Raw genomic sequence first — 21691 nt, forward strand, 5'->3', positions numbered from 1 at the left:
GATAAAGAATTTTAGAATTACTTGCTCAGTAAATATTACTTACTATTATTTTTTATGTAGCTGAAGTTCCCTAGAACTGTGATTCTGGAAATGTGGTCCTCAGACCAACCCCATTGTATCACCTGTAAGCTTGTTACAAGTGCAGGTCTTCACCACCGCTCTCACACACTGAATCAGAGGGGGTGGGGCCCAGGAAGCAGGCTTTCGAAAGCTGTCTGGGAGACAGCAGCACAGAGTTTGAGTACTGCCTTAGAGTAATCCTGCAGTTGGGATCCTAGAACTAAGAAAGGGAGAGAATTTAAAAGAGAGGCTTAACTATAGTGTTCTTTGCTGAGAAGATTGTGAAATTTGTGGGGAAGGAGGTAGTGTATTTTTTGCAGTGCCTAATAGCTTTACATGTAATGTTCAATGAATACTTTTTTTAAAAAAAATGTCTTTATTGATTTCAGAGAGAGGTAGGGAGAGGAGGAGAGAGAGAGAGAGAGAGAGAAACCTTAATGATGAAAGAGTCATTGATTGGCTGCCTTCTGCATGCCCCCAACTGGGGATCAAGCCCGCAACCCGGGCATGAGTCCTGACTGGGAATCGAACCTCGATCTCCTGGATCCTAGGTCGATGCTCAACCACTGAACCATGCCAACCAGGCAATACTTTTGTTGTGGTGGTGGTTATTGAAGACAACTGGTTTTGTAGTATGTTGGGAATGGGAGGACTTCAGGGCAATCATATATAATATGTATAATGTATATATTCTGTAGCCCAAGTGATAAAAAAATACCACAGAACTACTTTAGAAATTTGATATTGGATGAAGTTTAAATCTTATGTTTAACAGATATTTATGGACTGCCTACCAACTGTGACCAGGCACCATGCTATCTGCTGTAAACAGAAAATGAAATATAACTCATGTTTTCAGAGGCTTCACAGAATTACACTTGTTTAAGGATTTGAAGCTTTTTTGGTAACATTGTCCAGCTACAGAGAACAGTAACTATCTGAACTGATCTCTGCCAGTGCCGCAAGTTAAGCATGTGGTTGCCTTGCAGTCAACTCACCTAATTTGAAAGTGCTGCTTCATTTCTGAAAGTATTCTGAACATTGACTTATTTTGTTTATTATTTTATGGCTCAGGATATACCTTAGAGGTGATTTGAAATCCCTTGAAAGATTTTATGTCCCTGTTTAATGTAGGCCGCCTGAGGTTTTCAATATTATGCCAGTTGTCAAGTCCTGATCTCCATTCCCATCACCAGCACAAGCACCACACAAGCTTGAAATAAAGTAAATTGACTTTTAAACTTCATCCATTTAGTTATTTACCGCCCATTATATACAGGACACTGTGATAATAATGTTGAAACTGTGTCCACGAAATATATCTAGTTGAAGAGCCAGGCCAGCTGGAGGCCATGTATATTGAATCTGGAGGAGTGGTTCAACCTTTCCATTGACTACCTGCCTGGGGCCTGGTTGGAAGTCAGCCAAGTGTTCAGAGGATCCTGACACACACCAGAGTTTAGATTTGTAAATGTGCCACCCTGTGAGACACCCCCCCTTTCACAGTGGTGAGAGGAAGGTGAGGAAATTAAATAGGCTGGTTAAGAAGCTATATTTTTAAAGCTTACAATTTCTTGAAAATAGAGGTCGCAAGTGGAATACAGGAATTATAATCACTTCTATATGTGATCTCTGAGTTTCGTATCATAGAGACACTTAAAGAAAATCCAGTGGAGCTCACTTTTCCAAAATGACAATGATCGGGCAGTTAACCTGAATAATCATTTGTTAAGAATATGATTTTGTTTTGTTCTGTTTTTATTAAGGTATAACTGATGTGTATAACATTATTTAAGTTTTAGGTGTACAGTATCATAATTTGATATTGTATAATTCAAAGTGAATATGTTTCAGCTGACACTTGAACGTAGCCCCCTGCTTTTCCCCATTGCTTAAGATGTTGGGGCCAAGGTGGGTGGTAGTGAGTGCTGCTTACATTCTTTGATTACTTTCTTTTTCTTTCCAAATACTCCAAAGAAAAGTAGCTGGAGTCTTAGTCTACCACTTTCAAAAGGTTGCCAAGACCAGACCTAGATCTGAGGGTTTCATTAAGCAGAGCAGTCAGTGGTTTCCATTTTCTGTATATAGCTATGAGTATTGAGAAGGTAAATTAAAGAGATCGGAGAGGTTTTGTTAAAGATGCTTTTATTTATACTTTACAAAAGGTTGAGAAACATTATACTGTCCCCAGAGAGACAAAGAATAATTATTATATAAAATTATGTTAATATGTTAGTCATAAAAATCATTATTATTACTGTTCTTCATCAATTCTTAGATGCACATTATTCTCACATTTTAACATCCCTAAAATCAGAATGCGTGATATAATCAATGGGATCAAATAATCTCTGGGCCTGAACTGAAGTTGAATTCCCTCCCTCCCTTCCTATCTATTGTTGGCACTATTACAGATGTCACCACTTTGCCTCCCCCCCTCTCCCCCCAGCCCCTGGTACCCCCTTCCCTCTGGCCATCACCACACTGTTGTCTGTGTCTATGGGTTATGCATATATGTGAGATCAGAGATCTTTTAAAAGGTCTGTTAATTGATCCATAAAGGTCTTTTTTATTGTTACCTTGCTAGAACACAGACTGGATATTTGAAGACCTGGTGGAGTATAATTTTTAAAATGTATGGTTTTTCTGAAACTGCTGAGTATTGTCAGAAATTCCCCTAAGTCCTACTAGCTACACAAGGAATGTTGGTGTCCTGAAAACATTGAACTCAGTGTGGAAAAGAGTTAACGGCATTTGTAGGGTTTTAGAGCTGAAAGAGGTTAAATTAAAAAAAACGAAAGAAACCCAAAGTTATGTGTGTTTTGTTTTGTTTTAATGGTTGCTTTTGAATTCACCTCTTTTCCCCCTCTCCTTTCTCTTTTCTGCAGTAAACACCTACCTCTTCATGATGCAAGCTCAAGGCATTCTGATCCGGGACAACATGAGGACAATAGGTGCTCAGGTTTATGAGCAGGTGGTTCGAAGCGCTTATGCCAAGAGGAATAGCAGCGTAAATGACTCAGGTATATTTTTAGTAAAGATGTGGTCTGCTTAGAATGTCTCCTCCCAGGAGAGGAAAATTTGGTTCAAATAATTATCTTTGATGGGACAAAGTGCATTGTAAAAGATGGAAGGTTTGGCTGAGCCTTACCTTGTTACTAAAAAGAAGCTCTTGCAAAATGAATCCTAGTTTGTTTTGCTAATAGTATGTTAAGCGTGACTAAATGATTCCATATTCTCACCTAATACTTTCCAGGGATGGGAAGCGTGAGGAGAATCTTTCAAGACCTCTTTTTTTCAGTGTAGTTGCCCCCAGTAGGCGGCTTAAGCACAGGTTAGGATGCTAGCAAAACTGGAGCAGCAAAAGCTTTTCTGGAAGTAATTTCAAAAAATGTATTTGTACTGCCAGTGAGGAAAAACAACTTGCTTGGACTTCCTGATACTTAGTTTATGGCTTCGTATTGTGGGATTTGTTTGTTTTGCTTTTTCAGTTACACACGGTGATGACCATGTTCCATATTGTTTTCAGAGCTAATCTAGCCTGGTTGCCACACAGGAAGAGTTGCTCCAACACTGTTCTTCCTATTGGACTCTACTTGAATACGTTCCACCCAGTAGAACTCATTGTCCATGAATGGTTATTAACAAGTTTTCATTTCATAATAATCATGTCATCAGGGACAGTTTCCACAAATTAAAACAGCGGCTTCTGGAAGAAGTTTACTGGGTCACCTGGTTTACCTTCCCCAGTCAGGTGTGGTTTTCATCCTGTGGTTTAATTCCTGCTCTGTGGCTGAGTCTGGTGGTCAGAGTCATTCAGCCTTGAAGAAAGTTTTTCAGGCTGTTCAGCTGAACGTCGCAGTGGTGGACACAGAGTGAACATTTCTGCCTCAATCTTTGGAACTTTTACCTGTGGCTTTTATTATCTTATAAGCACTAATTCTATAAAGAGGAGGAAAGAACACAGGCTAGATGGCTTGCTTAAAATATATTGTAAGAACTTGTTCCTGAGTCATGGTTTTGACTATTTTTATAAAAGACTAAATAATAGAGTTCTTTACCTTTGAGAAAAAACTGTCTTTTTTTATATCTCTCCTTTTAACTCTTCCAAAAATTGAACAAAAGAAGTATTTCCAGATGGTTAAATGGGACTGTCGTGAGGCTTGTCCAGTCCAACCAGGGATAGTTTTCATTTTAAAAATAGATTCTGAGATTTTATTCTGCTAAGCATTCATGATTTGCCTCTTATTTCTCTGAGGACTAATGTGCTTTCCTATGGCTTCTTACTGTTTTCACTCAACATAGATTTATATGTATATTTTAAAAAATATTTCCTTCAAATTAGTTCTCCCTTCTGTAGTAAGTTCTAAGGTAGTCCGCAGCTCACTGTAGAATGTGAAATTGGCTTTGCAAACATTGCAAATGAGAATTATTCTATGGTGCTTGGGATCTCAAGAGAAAGCATTGTCTCTGGAAGGGAAGTTAAATCTTTAAAATTGACCACATCCTAATTTATCAATCAGTCCGTCCTGCTTAGCAGCAACAAAGGACTATAGTTAGCAAGCCAGATAAGCTTTGGTACTTCCTTTTTGTTTGCGAAGAGCAAGTGATTGACTTTTCAGGGCATTTTAGCCAAACTGATCTCCGAACAAATTGCTTGAGCTCTGAACTATACCTGGGAGAGGAATCCCTGCAGTTCCCAAAGTCATGAGAGAAGGCTGAGCACATTTTTGTTCCCTAATTCATTGTGTGGCATTAGGTTTTACAAATGATCCCACACACTTTGTCTGATCTGGTTAGACTATGTCTCAGTCAGATGGGCAGGATTTTATATTCTGTTTTTCAAATGTAGTACAAATCATCTTGGGAGTGTTGGAGTGCCTTGATCATGTGACTTTCCCTAAACCCTGCCCAAACCTGCTTTAGGTTGTGTGGTAAAACTAGGGGGCCCTTTGACTGCCATTCCAGAGCTCTTTGCTCTGTTTTACTCTGGATAAAGGAACATTTGTGCTGTCATGACATTTATCCAGTCCAGGCGATCATGTCGCTCCAAGGTTAGATGATGGTAGGACTTCCTTCTGGGCATCTAGTGAGGTAGTCTGTTCTCTTTGAGAAGTTAGAGGAGCGCATAGCAGAACTGTATCCCTACACTGCTGCTGGTCTTGAACACAGGATCTCACTAATTCCCCGAGGGGTGGTTTTCCTTAAAAACTGAGCTCAGAAGTGACTTGCACCCTTGGAAGGCATATCCAGGGACTCATTATTATTTGATTTTGCATGTATTTCTCAAATTATGAAACACTAAATTCTTGCCATCATCCCTCTGGTAGAAATAATCATCCAATTTGTGTTTAATGTGCTGTTATTTCCCTTATAAATTGGAAGCCGTTGCTGCTGGGGGCTATGTTATTATGCTAGCCACTTTACTTGAATTATCCCCATGGAATCTTCACAAGAACTCAGTAAGGTAACTGCTTGTCTCATTTAGGGATGAAGGAGTTGGAGCGTACAGCGCTGAGAAGATTTGATGCAGCAGTTGAGTTGAGATTTGCTGATCTCTGAGTCCCTGCATTGCCCTCACAGTCTCTATCTTCTTTGTATCCTCAGTTTCTTGTACACAGCCTAGAACATAGGAAACTCTCTGTAAATGATTTTTGAGTGTGCAAGTGAATAGATATAACAAGAAAACACATTTTTTAAGTGTTGTAGCCTAATTCTGAGATTATCATGTTGATTGGCTTCTGTTATAGGCACATCCTTAGTGAGTAAATATTAAAGAAAAATATATCATTTCATTGGATGTGTATGCAATGAAAACCTACAATTTTTCTTCATTTCAAAGCAGTTCTCTGCCTAGCACAGTCAGAGAGAGATTCTGGGCCTAAAGCTGCTGAGATAGCCAGATGACTGTTAACCTCTGACCCAGCCACTCCCATCAGGAGTGCTATGGGCTTGAGGACAGTAACCCAGACTAAGGTCGCCTGCCAGCTCCTGCCCCACCCTGTAAGTAGTGCCATGGCACACACCCACATTCAAAGGCCTTCATTAGGCAAATGTAGCTAAAAAGCTTAGTGTGACATTTAAGTAATGCTAGCTTTCTTTATCCTTGAAAGCTAAAGTGGCGATTGTCTAATAAGAATGTTCTTCGGGGGGATCAAGACTATGAGCCTGGAATAAGCCTGACGTATTGCACTAAAAGCCATGGGTGGGTGAGACTGTGAATCCGTAGAACTTACTAGTAGTAGTACAGGGAGACAGGCAAAAGAATATTGACATCAGAAGAGAATTCTCTGGGTTCATCCAGTCTCGCCATTTAGTTTTATAGGTGAGGTGAGGAGTTGGATGGCCTAGCATTTCTCATTCTTAAATATGAATTTCCAGGTGCCATCTTAACTAGTAACTTCTTACCAGAGGGAGATTTCTTATTTTTCTACACACATGCACACAAACCCCTCACTCTTGTGGTCCCAAGCCCCTCCTAGTCACATACTCAGAAAAATGTCCTGTTACCCACATCACTCAAAACAGGTCTGTTGCCATAGGCAAATAAAATGAGTGAAGTCATTGCCAGTGCACTCTATGATATATTCAGTGAAGTAAATACTCACAACCTCTTTCTCTCTGGTTTTTAGATGCTCGGTCCATAGTCATCTTTATGTCTGCTCTCCTGCAGGGGTAGTCAGCCTTAAGCATGCTAACTCTTGAAGAATGCTAATTCTTTATATTCCACAGGACATCTTTCTAGCATATATAAATTTCTACATTTTTAAAGCAGAGAGGCAAGTGTTTGTTTTTTTCCTCAGTGGGAGGGGAAAGTGGTGGTTCTTTCTGAAATCTTTTGGTGAGCACTTTCCAGACCCTGCTCAAGTAGATTTGGTAATAAAAAGAAGAAAGCTGCCTGGCTGGGTGTGGCTCAGTGATTGAGCGTCGACGTAGGATCCAGGCAATTGGGGTTCGATTCCCGGTCAGGACACATGCCCGGGTTGCGGACTTGATCCCCAGTCAGGGGTGTGCAGGAGGCAGCCAATCAATGACTCTCTCATCATTGATGTTTCTATCTCTCGCTCTCTCCTTTCCTCTCTCTGAAATCAATAAAGATATATTTTTTAAAAAAGAAGAAAGCAGATTTTTGCCACACCTCATATTGGGGTAGCCGTGTCAATTGTAACTGTTAGCCATGTCAACTATGACTGTGCATTAGAATCCCTTGCAGGTGTGTGTGTGTCGGGGGGGGGGCTTTAAAAAATACTGGTACCGCCCAGCCGGGCGTGGCTCAGTGGTTGAGCATCGACCTAGGATCCAGGAGATCTTGGTTCAGTTCCCGGTTGGGCCACATGCCCAGGTTGTGGGCTTGATCAATGACTCTCTTATCATTGATGTTTCTTTCTATCTCTCGCTCTCCCTTCCTCTCTCTGAAATCAATAAAGATATTTTTTTAAAAAAAATACTGATACCTACACCATTGCCCCCAGAGGTTCTTATTTAATTAGCCTGAGCATAGCCTGGGCATTATGGTTTTTAAAGCTTCTAGATGATTCTAATGTGCAACCAAAATTGCCGAAACACTGGTATAGAATAAAGTTGAATAGCAGGCCATTTGAATCTGGAGGTAGGTAGGATGTCTGTTGTTTCCCCATTTTATAAACATGAAAACAGCTGCCGCCTTTGCCCTTCTGCCTCCCTTGCTGGAAGAGCATGTCCTGATTTGAAACAGATTAGATTTAAATGAAAAAATAAAACCATGGCCATGGACATTCCGCAAGCTTGTTTTTTTTCTTTCAGCAGTTCCCTCATTCAGTAAGTACCTGCTTGGGAAGAGTAGACCTTGATGTTTGGTTCCCCTGAGAAGCATCTGCAGTATAGTCCACCCATTTCCAGGCAGCTGGACAGGAGGACCAGGACCCACAATAACCATGCAATTTTACCACGTTGTAAATTAATATCCGTAAATTAATATCCAGAGCAATTAATATCCTCTGCCTCTTCCACTTCTTTAAAATTTTTATCTATACAACTTAAAATTGGAAATGAGGAAATTAGGGGTTTTCAGAGGTTTCCCCCCAAGATGTAGGGCCAAGTTACTATGTTGAACTTCCACTTAGGAGTTGTGTATTTGAATATTTTTTTTTATGACACTATTAATTTAGTAACCAGAAGAAGAAAATATGTGGTGTTTTGTTTTGTCATGTTTTATTCCGTGCTAGTTGCTACCAGGCTTAGTATATCACAGTTTGAAGGAAGTAGAAAGGAATTTATCTGTGTCTTTCCCCCAAATAGGATCATTAAGGTTAGAACGTATCTTTTCTCCTCTCCTACATGTATTTTTGTTTTTTTGTGTTTTGTTTTTACTTACTTCCTGTTTAGATTGTAGCTCCAAGGCTTAGTTCTGTCATTGCCCAGAAGTGTTATTCTTTTTTTTGTTGATTTGCTTATGAAAATGCTCATTATAATACCTTTGGGGATTTCTTTGCCTTTCGGATGTAATTACCGTGATGCTATTTTAAAGAGAAGTATGTGTATGTGATTAAGAAGCAAAATCAGAATCATCCAGAGTAATGATGGGCATAGAAGGTCCTTGGCGTAGCTTTCTGAAGTGTTAATACCTTCAGAAAAGGCTCAACTTAGGACAGGTTTGCATGTGTGAATGAGGACTTTGGGCTAATTTCTGTATAAATAATTTTACCTTTGGAGTTAATGCTGACTTGGCTTAAGTTTTTATATAAATGCAGGCTTAGTGTCCTTCAGGAAAGCTACAACTAAAAAGGACAGAAAGTGTTCTGTTTCTTTCTTCCCCTGTTAAGAGACTGTTAATATTCTCTCCAAGTTGCCTCATTGAGTTTTGTCCTCTGAGTACTTGTAGAGTAGGCAGCCATGTGCCTATATAAAAGGATTCACTGTATTAGCAGTTTGATTCTTGGAAACCATCTCATAGTGCATCTGTAATACTCTCAACAATAAAGATAAATTTTTAAAAAATGAAAATAAAAACCACTGGACTACAAAAAAATACTAGCTAGGTTGATTGAATGATTATTACCTATCGGCAATTATTTTTTAAAAATCTGAGTTGAAGATTCTGGACTTTCATGTTGTGAAGTGAATTTGAATAGGAAGTTTTAATGTTCATAGAATCAGCATGAATCCAAAAGGACTGGTGAGAGAGATTGTAATACTCTGAAAAAATAGTGCAGTATAATAGAAAGATCGCCGACCAGAGTTTAGTTGGGTCTTTGTCATATAAAGCCAAGTCTCCTTGTACAAGTTGTGTACATGGTGCCTCAGTTTCCTTATCTGTAAAAAAAATAAGAGGTTAGAGGGGCTTCCTTCATACAGTCTCCTAGGAATAAGGCATCTGCTTTGTACCCTTAAATCTCACTAAATGACAGTAACTGGGCACGCGCGTGTGTGTACACATGTAATGTTACAAGCCGTTAGGAATGAAGAGAACAAGAAAGGAGACCACAGCAAAAACTTTTGGAAGTGGGAAAACAGATGGACCAATGATAAGGACTTTACAGACACCCCACAAACTTGACTGCTAATGTGGCAGCAGGGAAAGCCATCACCCCAGTTTATACCCAGAATCTTCCAGAAGCTCATGCATTGGCAATATTAAGTACTTTTGGAGATAAGAATAAAGGTAGCAAGTTAGATAAAGGTTGGTTCAAAGCTATTTGAAAAGCAGTCAGATGCCCAGATCCCTGTCCCCATCTTGGCAAAGGTCTAGAGACTTGATAACACTCAAAGATGGTAAAACAGGGTGTCCTTCAACTTGGGGTCACCTAGCTTGTTTTAGGTGTCCTCAGTTCTGGGATACTTGTAGCCAAGACTGTACAATTCTGGCAGGAAATTAGAATAGATTTCTCTGGGGATGTGACCAGACCAAGAGGAAAGACCTAACGATATTGATGCTGGAAGTTTCTAAACCAAACTTCTGGCCAGAACACCCTATGATGAAGAACCTCAGTCCACACCCTTTTAGTTAGCTGATTAGTGCCCTACTCAAATATCAGCAGAGCCTGGCCGGCGTGGCTCCGGGGTTGAGCACTGGCCTGTGATCCAGGAGATCGTGGTTCAGTTCCCGGTCAGGGCTCAGGCCTGGGTTGCGGGCTCGATTCCCAGTAGGGGGCGTTCAGGAGGCAGCCGTTAAGTGACTCTCTCACCATTGATGTTTGTATCTCTCCCTTCCTCTCTCTGAAATCAATAGACATATTTTTTTAAAAATAATAATAAATTTAAAAATATGTATATATACTTATATATATATATATATATATATCAGCAGAAGACCAAGGATTGCTATTGCTAGGGATCAAAACAAACAAGAAGCGGTGGATTGGAAGAAACGGACTGTGCTAGGAGAATATTAAAAACATACATTCTCAAGGATAAGCAAAAAAGGATAACAAATATGAAACAATAATACATTGTAAGAAATGAACATTCAGAAAATAAAAAGGACTCTTTGAAGTTAAAAATATAATAGCAGAAATGATCATTAAAAGAAGGGCTGGGTAAAATTCAGGAAATGGTAGAGTAGCAAAATGGCTACGTACAGTCAACAGTGGGTAAAACAGACCCCTAACAAGGCACCAATTTTTACCAATGTGAAATTTCCTGAACAAAGAGAAAGTTCTTTACACTTCCAGAAAGACATTATTGGTCACCTTTGACAAAGATCAGGGACTGGAATGACTTTGGACTTAACAGACACAGTGGAATCTAGAAGCAGTGGGACAGCACCTTCACAGCTCTTACGGAAAATTATTTCCGTCCAAGAATTGTATAAACCAACCAACTTAGGAGTCAAGTGAGGAAGAGTAACAACCAGATATACAGGGTTTCAAAATCACTCCCATTTCCCCTTCATAGGAAGGTACTTTAAGGATGTGTTCCTTTAGGTGAGAAAAAGGGAGAGACTGAACTTGGGGAAAATGAGGTTCCATATTGTAAAGCGATGAAAGGAATCTCCGGGACCCCGAGGCAGGAAGGTCCGAAGATAGCATCTGCACGTCAGGCAGAAAGGAAAGGCCTCCAAGTTGGAGCGGATCAGAAGGCACAACCTTTGGGGGATGAAGTTGAGAGCACCCCTGATGCCCGTGAATGGCTGAAGGAGAAATGCAGTGGTAAAGGGCATGGTGTTGAGTCAGTCATTACGCCACACAAAACTTGGCAAACAGAAAAACACGGGTCACTCAGGGAAAAATATATACAGGAAAGGACGGAAAAGTAATCATAACTTTCCACATTTCTCGGCTATGAACAGTATCGATAACCACAGTTATCATATGTGAGTGTTGGGAGACTGGAGGGTGGAAATGGTATGTGTGTGGTGGGGCAGGGGAGAAAGGGAGGGAAATCCTCATCATTCCCCAAAGTGGGAAGTCAGCAGGTAAGACTCGAAACGGAAACATCACGATGAACTGTGTAGGCGAATGGGGGCCACTAACAAAGTAGCTGGCTAACAGAAGTGAGAATAGTTCCTTTAGAGAATAAGGTATTGGGGGGGTGCTGTTTTTATAATTACATTGTGGAGTTATTTTACTGTAACCTGAGTGCATATAAAGCTGTAATATCACTAAAAGTAGAAACACTGGTTAAAATAGTATCATCTGGTTAACATTTTTATTGATGGATTCAAATTTGTGGCTGCAGTGAAGAGCTAGTCCAGAGTCCTGCTTCACAAAAAATGATGTCTAAGAAAAAAACTTATTTGGTAGACATCCGAGAATTGCAGGCTTGATCCCATGTACCGGTCTGAGTTGCCTTTTGTTCTTACCTCTCTAGATTATCTTCTTGACTTGAACCATAGCGAAACCTTCCTGCAAACCACAACTTTTCTTCCTGAAGACTTCACCTACTTTGCAAATCATACCTGTCCTGAAAGGCTCCCTTCCATGAGTGAGTAGAGCTCTTGCTTATTTGCCTCTACTTTTGAAACTGCTGTCTTTTTATTTGGTTAAAGCAAGAGGGCGAGTGTTCTTGCTCTCGCAACGTGTCTGCCTATATAGAGAACGTAAACGCCGCCCTGCCGTTGGAAACGGGGACTGTGAAAGTTACTTGTGTCCTGACTCCTTCTCAGCCCCTCTGCAAAGTTGCCCATGATCTGGGTGCCATTTTCTACATGTTTCCCTTTCTTTGCACACGCACCCTCATTTGTAACGTGGGATCTGTTAGGACATCCTAGAGAAACTATAGGCAGTGAGCACGCTGATTATAACTTGTTTGATACGAGAGACGTTATTTTCTTAACAGAGTGTTAGTTTAAAAAATTATTGGATCTTTTCTTCTTTCCTTCTTTCTTGTAATCCCATGTGCAGTCTAAAGCAGTGGTAACAAAGTGTTACACCTTCTCTGTAGCTGAGACAGTTCTGCTGCTTAAGTAAGATGATGTGTGTTCTGAGTTTGGACATGACCAGTCAGGTCACTGAGAAATCAGCTGGGACAGTGCGTCTGTACTTGCCTCAGGAGCACACAGAGATGGCTCCAAGCTCAGCCTCGTTTCTCCTTCCTCTTTGAGAAGTTCAGCTGCTGTCTTACTTGGTTTTAACTTCTTTCTACACCCTAGGCAGAAGCAGAACTCTAGTTTCTTGATTTGCTGCAGTAATAGTGATAGCCTGAAATGCACTGAGTTGGAAAAAGCATTGAACTTATCCAGAGAGTAAAACCCTGGACATAGGGGAAAGAACCTACCATTTTCCGGCCTCTTAATTTTTTCTCTCTCTGTTCAGAGGGCCCAATAGACATAAACATGAGTGAAATTGGAATGGATACCATTCATGAAGTCTTCTCCAAAGACCCAGCCATCAAGCTTGGAGGTCACTGGATGCCTTCCGATTGCGTGCCCCGATGGAAGGTAGGTTGTGGCGTCAGACCTGAAGCGCTGGGAAGCCCACCTGGGACTTGCCATTGTTTCCAATGACCGCGGGATGCACTGATTATGACATTTTGTAATTTGCTTCCTGCTACCTGATGAAAAGTATTTGCATTTGATGGAAATACTTTGGAGAATATGTTTTCCCTGAGTCCTCTCCTGTAGCCAGAAATTTGCATCATTTCAACCCTTTTGTCTTCCTTACTGAACTGTCGGCTAAGCAGGGGCGGCATTGGTAGGTCTCTTACATTTACAGAAGCCATCTTCACAAATTCAGTGCTTCATGCCTTATTCGCACGAAGTTTAGTAAAGTAAAAACCCGAGACAGCTCGCCTAACACTGAGAATGTTTAAGTGCTTGCTCTGTCCCAGCCCTGTGAGATGTCTGTGGTGCAGCAGTGACCCAAGCAAAGGCGGAACAGATCAGTGCTTCTAGCCCGTTGCTAGAATATAAAATCAGTTTAATGACCATCATAAATAAATACATCTATGTTACAGTGCATTGCACGTTGTATGGGGAAGTACTGGTTTTTGAAGCGTATTTTAGTTGTATGTTTACATATCTGTGGATATAGATAGATAGGTCTTCCTCTGGGTTGTGGTCTAGAATGAGTTCATTCAGCAGGCCCACCGTGTGCACAGCATGGTGTGTGTGAGAACAAGGTCCTCTGACTTCCAGGGTCGGCCTTCCTTTAGAGGAAGCTGAGGACAAGGCAGCCTCCCAGCCTTACTCCCCAAGAGCTGGTCACTGATTCTGCAGAAGTCGAGGGGACTAACAGGGTGGCCTCTTTTGCTTGACCCACTCCAGGTGGCAATCCTTATCCCGTTCCGGAACCGCCACGAGCACCTCCCAGTCCTGCTCAGACACCTGATTCCCATGCTTCAGCGCCAGCGCCTGCGGTTTGCATTTTATGTAATCGAGCAAGTGAGTTGTCAGTCCTTTCTTTCCTACCCTTTCTCTTCTGAGGCAGCAGTTTTTAGAGTGCTCCAAGCTAATCCATCTTTGGTGTGAAGAGCCAGTAAAACTGAAATCTTATGATTGAGTCACCCTGAGTTGGGAGGGGGAACAGAGAGCAATTTTTTTCTCCTCTTTGAAATGGTGCTCAGTCAATACCACAGATTTGCGTCCAGGGTGGAACTTTGTTTACCCTGAACAAAGGCCTCTTGTACGGTGGCTTTGCTAGAGTTGCTTTGGGTGGTATCTTCAGGCTGCAGGAAATTCCCCTTATGATAAGGAGCAGTAAGTAGAAATAGCAGTGTGTTCTTTCTTCCTTTCATGGGGCTGGATAATCTAAATGCTGTCTGCCTTTACCACCGCCTTGGGAGAGAGAAGCTTGGGTTTATCATTATTACTCCTTTTATCTCTAAGGAAATCCGAGGCTAGAGGTCAGGTGGCTTGTGAGTCAGTGATGAGTGGTGCTGGATCTGTCTCACTTCTGGCCCAGTGGGCTTTTCCAGTTGGTTTCAATAAGCTTTCCTTTAGGCAGAGCTGAGGCAGCAGCGATCTTGCTTCAAGAGTCCTTTTAAAAATAAAGTTCTGCGTCTTTTAGGTTGGCACCCAACCCTTTAATCGAGCCATGCTTTTTAATGTCGGTTTTCAAGAAGCAATGAAGGATTTGGACTGGGACTGTCTTATTTTTCATGACGTGGATCACATACCAGAAAGTGATCGTAACTACTATGGATGTGGACAAATGCCACGGCATTTTGCAACTAAATTGGATAAGTATATGTATCTGTGAGTATCATTTCTTCTTAATTAAAGAAGTTAAATTTAAAAGGATAGTGAGAGATGCAAAGATGGCAAATCCAGTTAGCTCCAACCCAAATGTCCATCAGCTGATGAATGGGTAAACGAAATGTGATAGATCCACACAGTGGAATACTATTTGTCAATATGAAGGAATGAAGTACTGATATATGCAACACATGGATGAACCTTGGAAACATGCTAAGTGAAAGAAACTAGTTACAAGAGACAACATATTACATGATTTCATTTATATGAAATATCCAGAATAGGCAAACATATAGTAACAGGAAGGAGAATAGTGGTTGTGTGGGGGAGTTGGGGGAAATGAAGAGGACTGCTGATGGGTACAAGGCTTCTTTTGGTTGTAATGAAATGTGTTAAAATTGATTGTGGTCATGGTTGCACAACTCTTGTGAATATACTAAAAGTCTTTGAATTATGCACTTGAAATGAGTGAATTACATGGCATGTCAATTATGTCTCAGTAAAGCTGTTATAAAAAATATTCAATGAGCTACTCAGGTTGATGCATCTCAGCATGAGGAATCAATTTCAGATGGTTCATGGCAGTAGCACAGAGAGCATTGTTTTACTTAAGACAAAGTTCTCCAGTGAGTTGGCCTGTTCTAGAAAAAAGTCACCCTTTCATGCACAGATGACTGATGCTCTCCATCTCCTTTTAGGCTTCCTTATACTGAGTTCTTCGGTGGAGTGAGCGGCTTAACAGTGGAACAGTTTCGGAAAATCAATGGCTTTCCTAATGCTTTCTGGGGTTGGGGTGGAGAAGACGACGACCTGTGGAACAGGTACTGTCCTTCCGGGGTCTTCTAGAAATGCTCCTTTAGACTCTCCAGACAGTTCTGTCCAGTACAAATAGAATGTAAGCCGTGTATGTAATTTAAAATGTTCTAGTAGCCACGTTTCAAACAGTTAAAAAGAAGGTCAAATTAATTTTTAATATGGCAATAAAATATGTTAATGTATTTATCATAATGTATCCAAAATAATATTATTTCAACATGTAATCAATATAAAATGTTAATGAAATATTTTACATTCCCTTTTATTTACCAAATCTTCAAAATCTGGTGTGTGCTTTCTACTCATAGCACATTTCACTGAAACCTCCCTAAACCAGAGGTAGAATGTTAGTGATGTGCACACAGATTTATCCGTGCCATCAGATAAGGCTTGTATTATACCAGTTTGTGTGAACAATCCTGTGAGTAGTGTAGTAACTTAATAAGGAATGAATATGCAAAAGAATTGCCACCTTGTATCTGTTTACTTTTAGCTTGGTTTAAAAAAAGAAAGTATGTGTTAGCTGTTAATTACAAAGTAATATTTGTTGGTGAAAATTCGTATGATACAAAAATACATAAACCAAAGAGTGTAAGTCAATCCCAGTTGCCATCCTATTTCATTCCCAGGAAGTAGCCATTTTAACAAGCTGTTTATTTCTGGGCTTCTTTCTGTTCATATAGAAGTAACTCAGGCACATCCCTTCCCACCTCCCACCACTTTAATATAGTGAGAACTGCTTCATTAGTTTTAAAAACTGCATAACATTCCTTTCTCCACATATAAAATAATTTACTTTAATCCTCTCCTGTTGTCATTTACAATTTTGAACATCCTTTGTTCACATGTGCAAATATTTCTTTAGATTAAATTCCTAGTTGTGGAACTAGAGTCAAGAAATAAACGCACTTTAAATTTTGATAGTTATTGCCAAATTTTCCTTCAAAAAAGATTGCAAAAAGATTCTAACCAATGGTGCATTCGTGTGCCCATTTTCTTACACCACTGCCAACATTGGAGATAAACGACCTTTTAAATTTTGGCTACATTTTAGCCCTTAAATAGCCACAAATGGGTCATGGCTACTACACTGGACAACCCATCTCCAGACAATTCTTGTTCAATCTGATAGGTACAAATGGCATCTCATCCTTTTAGTTTGAGTTTCTTAGGAACCTAGAAAGGATGAAAAGCTCTCCCATACACTTCACTGGTTTGGCTGGTCCTTGAATCCAGTCTCTCCCAGAACATCTGTCACCATTCTCATTTCTCTCTCTCCCCAGCTTAGGAGAGGGTGCAGTTCAAGCGCAGGAGCTGTGCTGGTTTCCCCTCAGCACCCTGCACAATTCCAGGCACACAGTGGGCATTCCATGTGTACTTATCAAATAAGAGTATAATTGGGAGTCAGGAGGATATTGAAATAATATGAAAATGAATGTAAATTTCCCATAGACTGCAAAGTCTATTAATGATTCCTTAGAGCCCTGTTAAGTTTCCAGTAAGTCTGGCTGGGAAATCGTATCTTTATCATGTAGGATAATATCCTGAACACCTCCTCCGTATGCTGGCTCCCTCACAGTGACTTTTCATAATTGTGATGATTTACATCTGGAGACTGTCATGTAAATTCCTTCATCTCCGTAGTGATGGGGGAGGTGAGCAGAGACATAATTTCTACCTAAGCAGGGAAAATGCATAGCAACTCTGACTTTGCTGGGTTGCTTTATGGTAGCTTGTGGAAGGGAAAGGTGCTGTCTGCCCATGAGAAGGTATTTCTGATAGGACCCAAGCAAGCTGGCAAGAGGGAGTGGCTGTACTTGTCTGCCAGGGGCACCCACACTTGGACTTGTCACTGAGAACCTGTGTCAAACTTTAACCCTCAAGAATTTTGAACTTCATTTTGAATTTTTTTTTCCCCAAATTTTTTTGTATTGTTGATTTCTTTTCTAAAACCATGAACTTATCCAGAGGGTATAGGCAATTTAAATACTTAGATGCAGAGGAAGTTCTGTTGTTCAACTTGGTGTTTCTTAACCTTGGCCTCGGTTTGGTCACCTATAGGACTTGATCACTTTATCTAAAAGCCCATCCTCTTTGTCTTGGACAGAGTACAGAATGCAGGCTATTCTGTGAGCCGGCCAGAAGGTGACACAGGGAAGTACAAGTCCATTCCTCATCACCATCGAGGAGAAGTCCAATTTCTAGGAAGGTTGGTGTCATTTATTTATTCCTCTTACAAATATCCTCTATGCTCTGCATTTCCAGATGTCCCAGAGCATATTATAGCCCCTCGTCTTACTCCCCAGCCTCTCTCCAAGGTCCTGTTCTGACAGCTGTTTTATAGTTCCAAACATATATATTTTTTTAATATATCTTTATTGATTTCAGAGAGAGGAAAGGAGAGGGAGAGAGAGAGAGAGAGAGAGAGAAACATCAATGATGAGAGAGTCATTGATCGGCTGCCTCCTGCACACCCCTGACCTGGGATCAAGCCCGCAACCCAGCATGTGCCCTGACCAGGAATTGAACCCCGATCGCCTGAATCCTAGGTTGACGCTCAACTGCTGAGCCACACCTGGCCGGGCTTCCAAACATTTAACTGTGAGGCTAATGTCTGAGGGTGAAATCAGACTATTGGTGAAAAATTTGATTGTAAGATCTTTTAAGGAAATCACTCTTTCTACATCTTAAGCTTTATAATCTCCTCTGCAGCCTTCAGAGAGTTGGAGGAAAGCCTACTGGGGTAAAGGTCTCTGTGACTTACATTGCCGTGACAGAGCAGAGCTGGCACCCTTCCTCCAAGCCCCAGTCCTGGAGGGGTGTCCCTGAGCTTCTGTGCGTGTGGTTGCAGTTGCTTTAATACCTCTTTGCTTTCAATAAGTAAATCCCAGATCGGACTCTCAGGGCATGTGGACAGAGTGACATCTCTGCATTTTCAAGGGTGTCTCTGTCTTTTGTTAACTGGGGGAGAGGACTAGTCTCTGGAGAGCTGATTCTGATTGCATGAACTCTGTCTTCATGGGAGGGACAGGGCACTGAATACAGACTCTGAACTTTCCTGTCCGATGTGTTAGTATCTTACCTCCCCCTTGTCCATTCTGTGACCTTGGGCAAGTCATTTAACATCATGAGCCTTGGTTTCCTCATTTGCTTAAGGGATGGTTGCATTAAATGAAATCTGTAATAAGTAAAGCACCTGGCATGAAATAGGAGGTGTTTCTAATGATAACATTTAGTGTAGAGTAGCTGAATGGCCATTCACCCACCATGTGTCCTCTCCTGCTCCATTGTCTGTCCTGAGGAGGTTGGACCCCACTCAGAGCCACCTCTGTTCTCTGCATCACAGGTATGCTCTGCTGAGAAGGTCCAAAGAGCGGCAAGGGCTGGATGGCCTCAACAACTTGAACTACTTTGCAAACATCACATACGACGCCTTGTATAAAAACATTACTGTCAACTTGACACCTGAGCTGGCTCAGGTGACCGAGTACTGAGGCGAGGAGGGAGTGTATGTTTGCTTTACCCACCACCACCAAGAAAGCGGCCTGATGAGATGTCCTGGGGCTCCACACAGGAAGAAAATTAGAAAGACAGTGTCTAATGAAGGATCACAGGGTTCAAGGAAAAATGTGAACAGAGTACACGCACAAAATGCCTTCACTGTTGGACCCGCTGGGATTGAGGGAGTAAGCTCGGGAACTTCTTTCATCAGGACTAGCTTTCTATTTCCACAAGACAGACGTCTGTCCTGCTGCTCTTCTCCCTGTCTCCTACCCCGACGTCCATCGTAGCCACAATCTCCGGAAGCGGAACTGTGATCCGCCGTGGGCCTGCCCCAGAGCCTGTCCTACGAATGGCCTTTGGAGCTTCTTGGCCTTCAGAGCAAAGAGGCAAACCCACCACCGGGCAGCTGTTTTTGGAAGAGCAAATGAAACTCCACACACCATTCTTCATCTCTGGTGTTCTCTTTGGTTTCATTTTTTAAAAAATTACCTGCTTTGGGTGGGGATTGAGGGCGGGAAGGGAGGGATGGGGAAGATAAATAGACATGTAACAATCACTTCTTGAAGAAGTATAATTGTAAATAAGCCATGTAAAATGCCTTTTTAAAATTTAATTTTATAGCTGGCTTCAATTCAAACTGGGGATTTATATTATTAGATCACTTATTTGGTTGGCAGATGCAGGACCTCAGTTAAAATGCAGTGGAAGAATATATCTCCCAAATTGCTGTCATTTTGGAAGGGAGTGGATGTAGGGCATGTTACAAAAGAACAAAATAGTTGAATCTTTGTCACTGGCAACTACTTTTGCCCCCGCCCATTCCCTACTCCCAAGGTCTTGCTCTTGGCTTCCGCTCTGGATTCTCTCCCCTGCTGGGCACAGACATGCTCCTGCCAATCTTTTGCTAAACAGGAGGTTGCTGTTTTACAGCAGCCTGCTCCCTGCTCACAGCAAGCCCCTCAGGGGCGCTCATGGGCACGCACCCACGGGCCCCTGCGTTTTGTTTTCTCCTTTCATCACCGTGAGAGAGATGAGTGGTGTCCTTTCTTCTCTCTCTCAGTTTTTTTTCTCTTGTGGAACATGGTCACAAATTCTGAAATCTGTGCCTAAATCACCAATGAGCTTCAATGATTCTTCTGAATAGTTCCCTTTTTATTTTCTGGAAAGATTCCTTGTCAACATTATTAACTATACATAGAACTAATGAGCAATCAAATGAAGAGGAACTCAACCGGGAGCAGGTGACACTTGTGTGCTGTGGGTCAGCTGGGATCCAGCTTAGACCAAATCAGAGCTTCAAAATTAGACCAACAAAGCTCCAGGGTGCAAGAGCCCTGTGCTCTGTTCACACCCTCATGTGCTTTTGGAAGTCAGATTCTAAATTGCATTTGAATTTGTGCCTCTCTGAGTTTTCCCCCTGAGCCAAATCCCTCAATTCACAGTCCCCATTGACTTCTGCAGGACTCTGAAAAATGCCAGTTTTCCCCCCTCCTTTTCCATAAAACATATTTATATATCGTGATTGGGAGTACTTTCTGAAGAGTACTTCATATTTTTTTTAATTGCCTTGTTTGCCTTCAACTTCCTTAATTTTCATGGTTTACATGATGTGTGTGTAGGGGTATATTTGTGTATACACGTGTGGGTTGGGATTTTTCCGTTGCATGTATTGGTTCCATGGACATATGATCCCCACAAGCTGTGGGAGGGATTGGCCAGTGCTTGTTTCTGTTCATGTTTTTGTCCTTTTGAAGAATAGAGTGGTATTTAGAAAATCAATTGCATTGCAAAGGTCTTATCGGCTCATATGAGAGAGCAGGCTGCTGCCCTTGAAAAGGCTGGTAAGTTGTATCATATGTTTTAAAAGAATTTGAGAATTTCATGCTTTAAAAGACCTTCACAAGGGAACATTACACACAGAAGTTCGTTTGGTTTTCCTTTGATGTATGGTGCATATAGCAATAAAGATTACTTCCCCCTTCTCCCCCCCCCCCCACACCCCCAGGCCTCTGTGCTGGCCTTGGCTTCTCACCTTCTCATTTGCCTTCCCTCCTTCGTCACCGAAGGCTGAGCTGCTCTGTGTGACAAAACTATGATGCCATTTGGAAGAATTGACCAAGACAGACTGCTTGATACTTGGCAGTGTTGTAAAGTGATCTTCTTTTAAGCTTTTTTATTAACATTTACCACCAAGAACCAAATGTTGGCAAAAGGCTAACACCTGACTTAAAAAAGAAATTGCTGGATTGAGGGCAAAAAGGAAAGGTCTCATGAAGCAGGGTCACTTAAATTATCTTGCAATCATGTGTAAGTTCGTATCATTAGTGTGAACTCTCTTACTGTGCACTGTTGATCATTTATCCACCATGCTGAGTACTGTGTGGGAAACTAAAATGTTGAGATCGTACAGCCAGGCCCGAGTGCTGTTAATGGTGTGAAATTCTCATGTTAAAAAAAAAAAAAAAAGAACCAAATGTGACCTTGTGCATATTTTGGCAGCTGAAATTCTTTAAGGCTACTGATAGGGGACCCCTTAAATCATTCTTGTCTTTGATTATTGAGTGTGGGGAAAGGTTTCTCCTTTCACACTTTTTTTGGGGGGGTGGTTATTTGCAAAAATATTCATTTTGACATTATAGGGACTCTTGCTAGAGCTCCTCTGCCACAGACATGAATAGCTGAGCAACAGCCACATGTATT

At 41.3% G+C, this 21691-nt stretch overlaps 1 protein-coding gene across 1 annotated transcript in view; it reads left to right on the plus strand.

Annotated features, from left to right (window-relative positions):
- B4GALT5 (beta-1,4-galactosyltransferase 5) overlaps window positions 1–21441 on the plus strand; it is a 70419-nt gene extending 48978 nt beyond the window's left edge. Inside the window, exons 2-9 of the mRNA XM_081150174.1 lie at window positions 2949–3083; window positions 11848–11961; window positions 12792–12916; window positions 13742–13858; window positions 14484–14671; window positions 15370–15492; window positions 17595–17696; window positions 18834–21441. Of these exons, the coding sequence (XP_081006300.1) occupies window positions 2949–3083; window positions 11848–11961; window positions 12792–12916; window positions 13742–13858; window positions 14484–14671; window positions 15370–15492; window positions 17595–17696; window positions 18834–18981 (1052 nt within the window). The 3' untranslated portion in view covers window positions 18982–21441. The remainder of the gene's footprint in view (window positions 1–2948; window positions 3084–11847; window positions 11962–12791; window positions 12917–13741; window positions 13859–14483; window positions 14672–15369; window positions 15493–17594; window positions 17697–18833) is intronic.
- The last annotated feature ends 250 nt before the right edge of the window (window positions 21442–21691 follow it).

The sequence above is a fragment of the Miniopterus schreibersii genome, assembly GCF_964146895.1.
Source record: "Miniopterus schreibersii genome assembly, chromosome: 10".
Taxonomy (NCBI): Eukaryota; Metazoa; Chordata; class Mammalia; order Chiroptera; family Miniopteridae; genus Miniopterus; species Miniopterus schreibersii.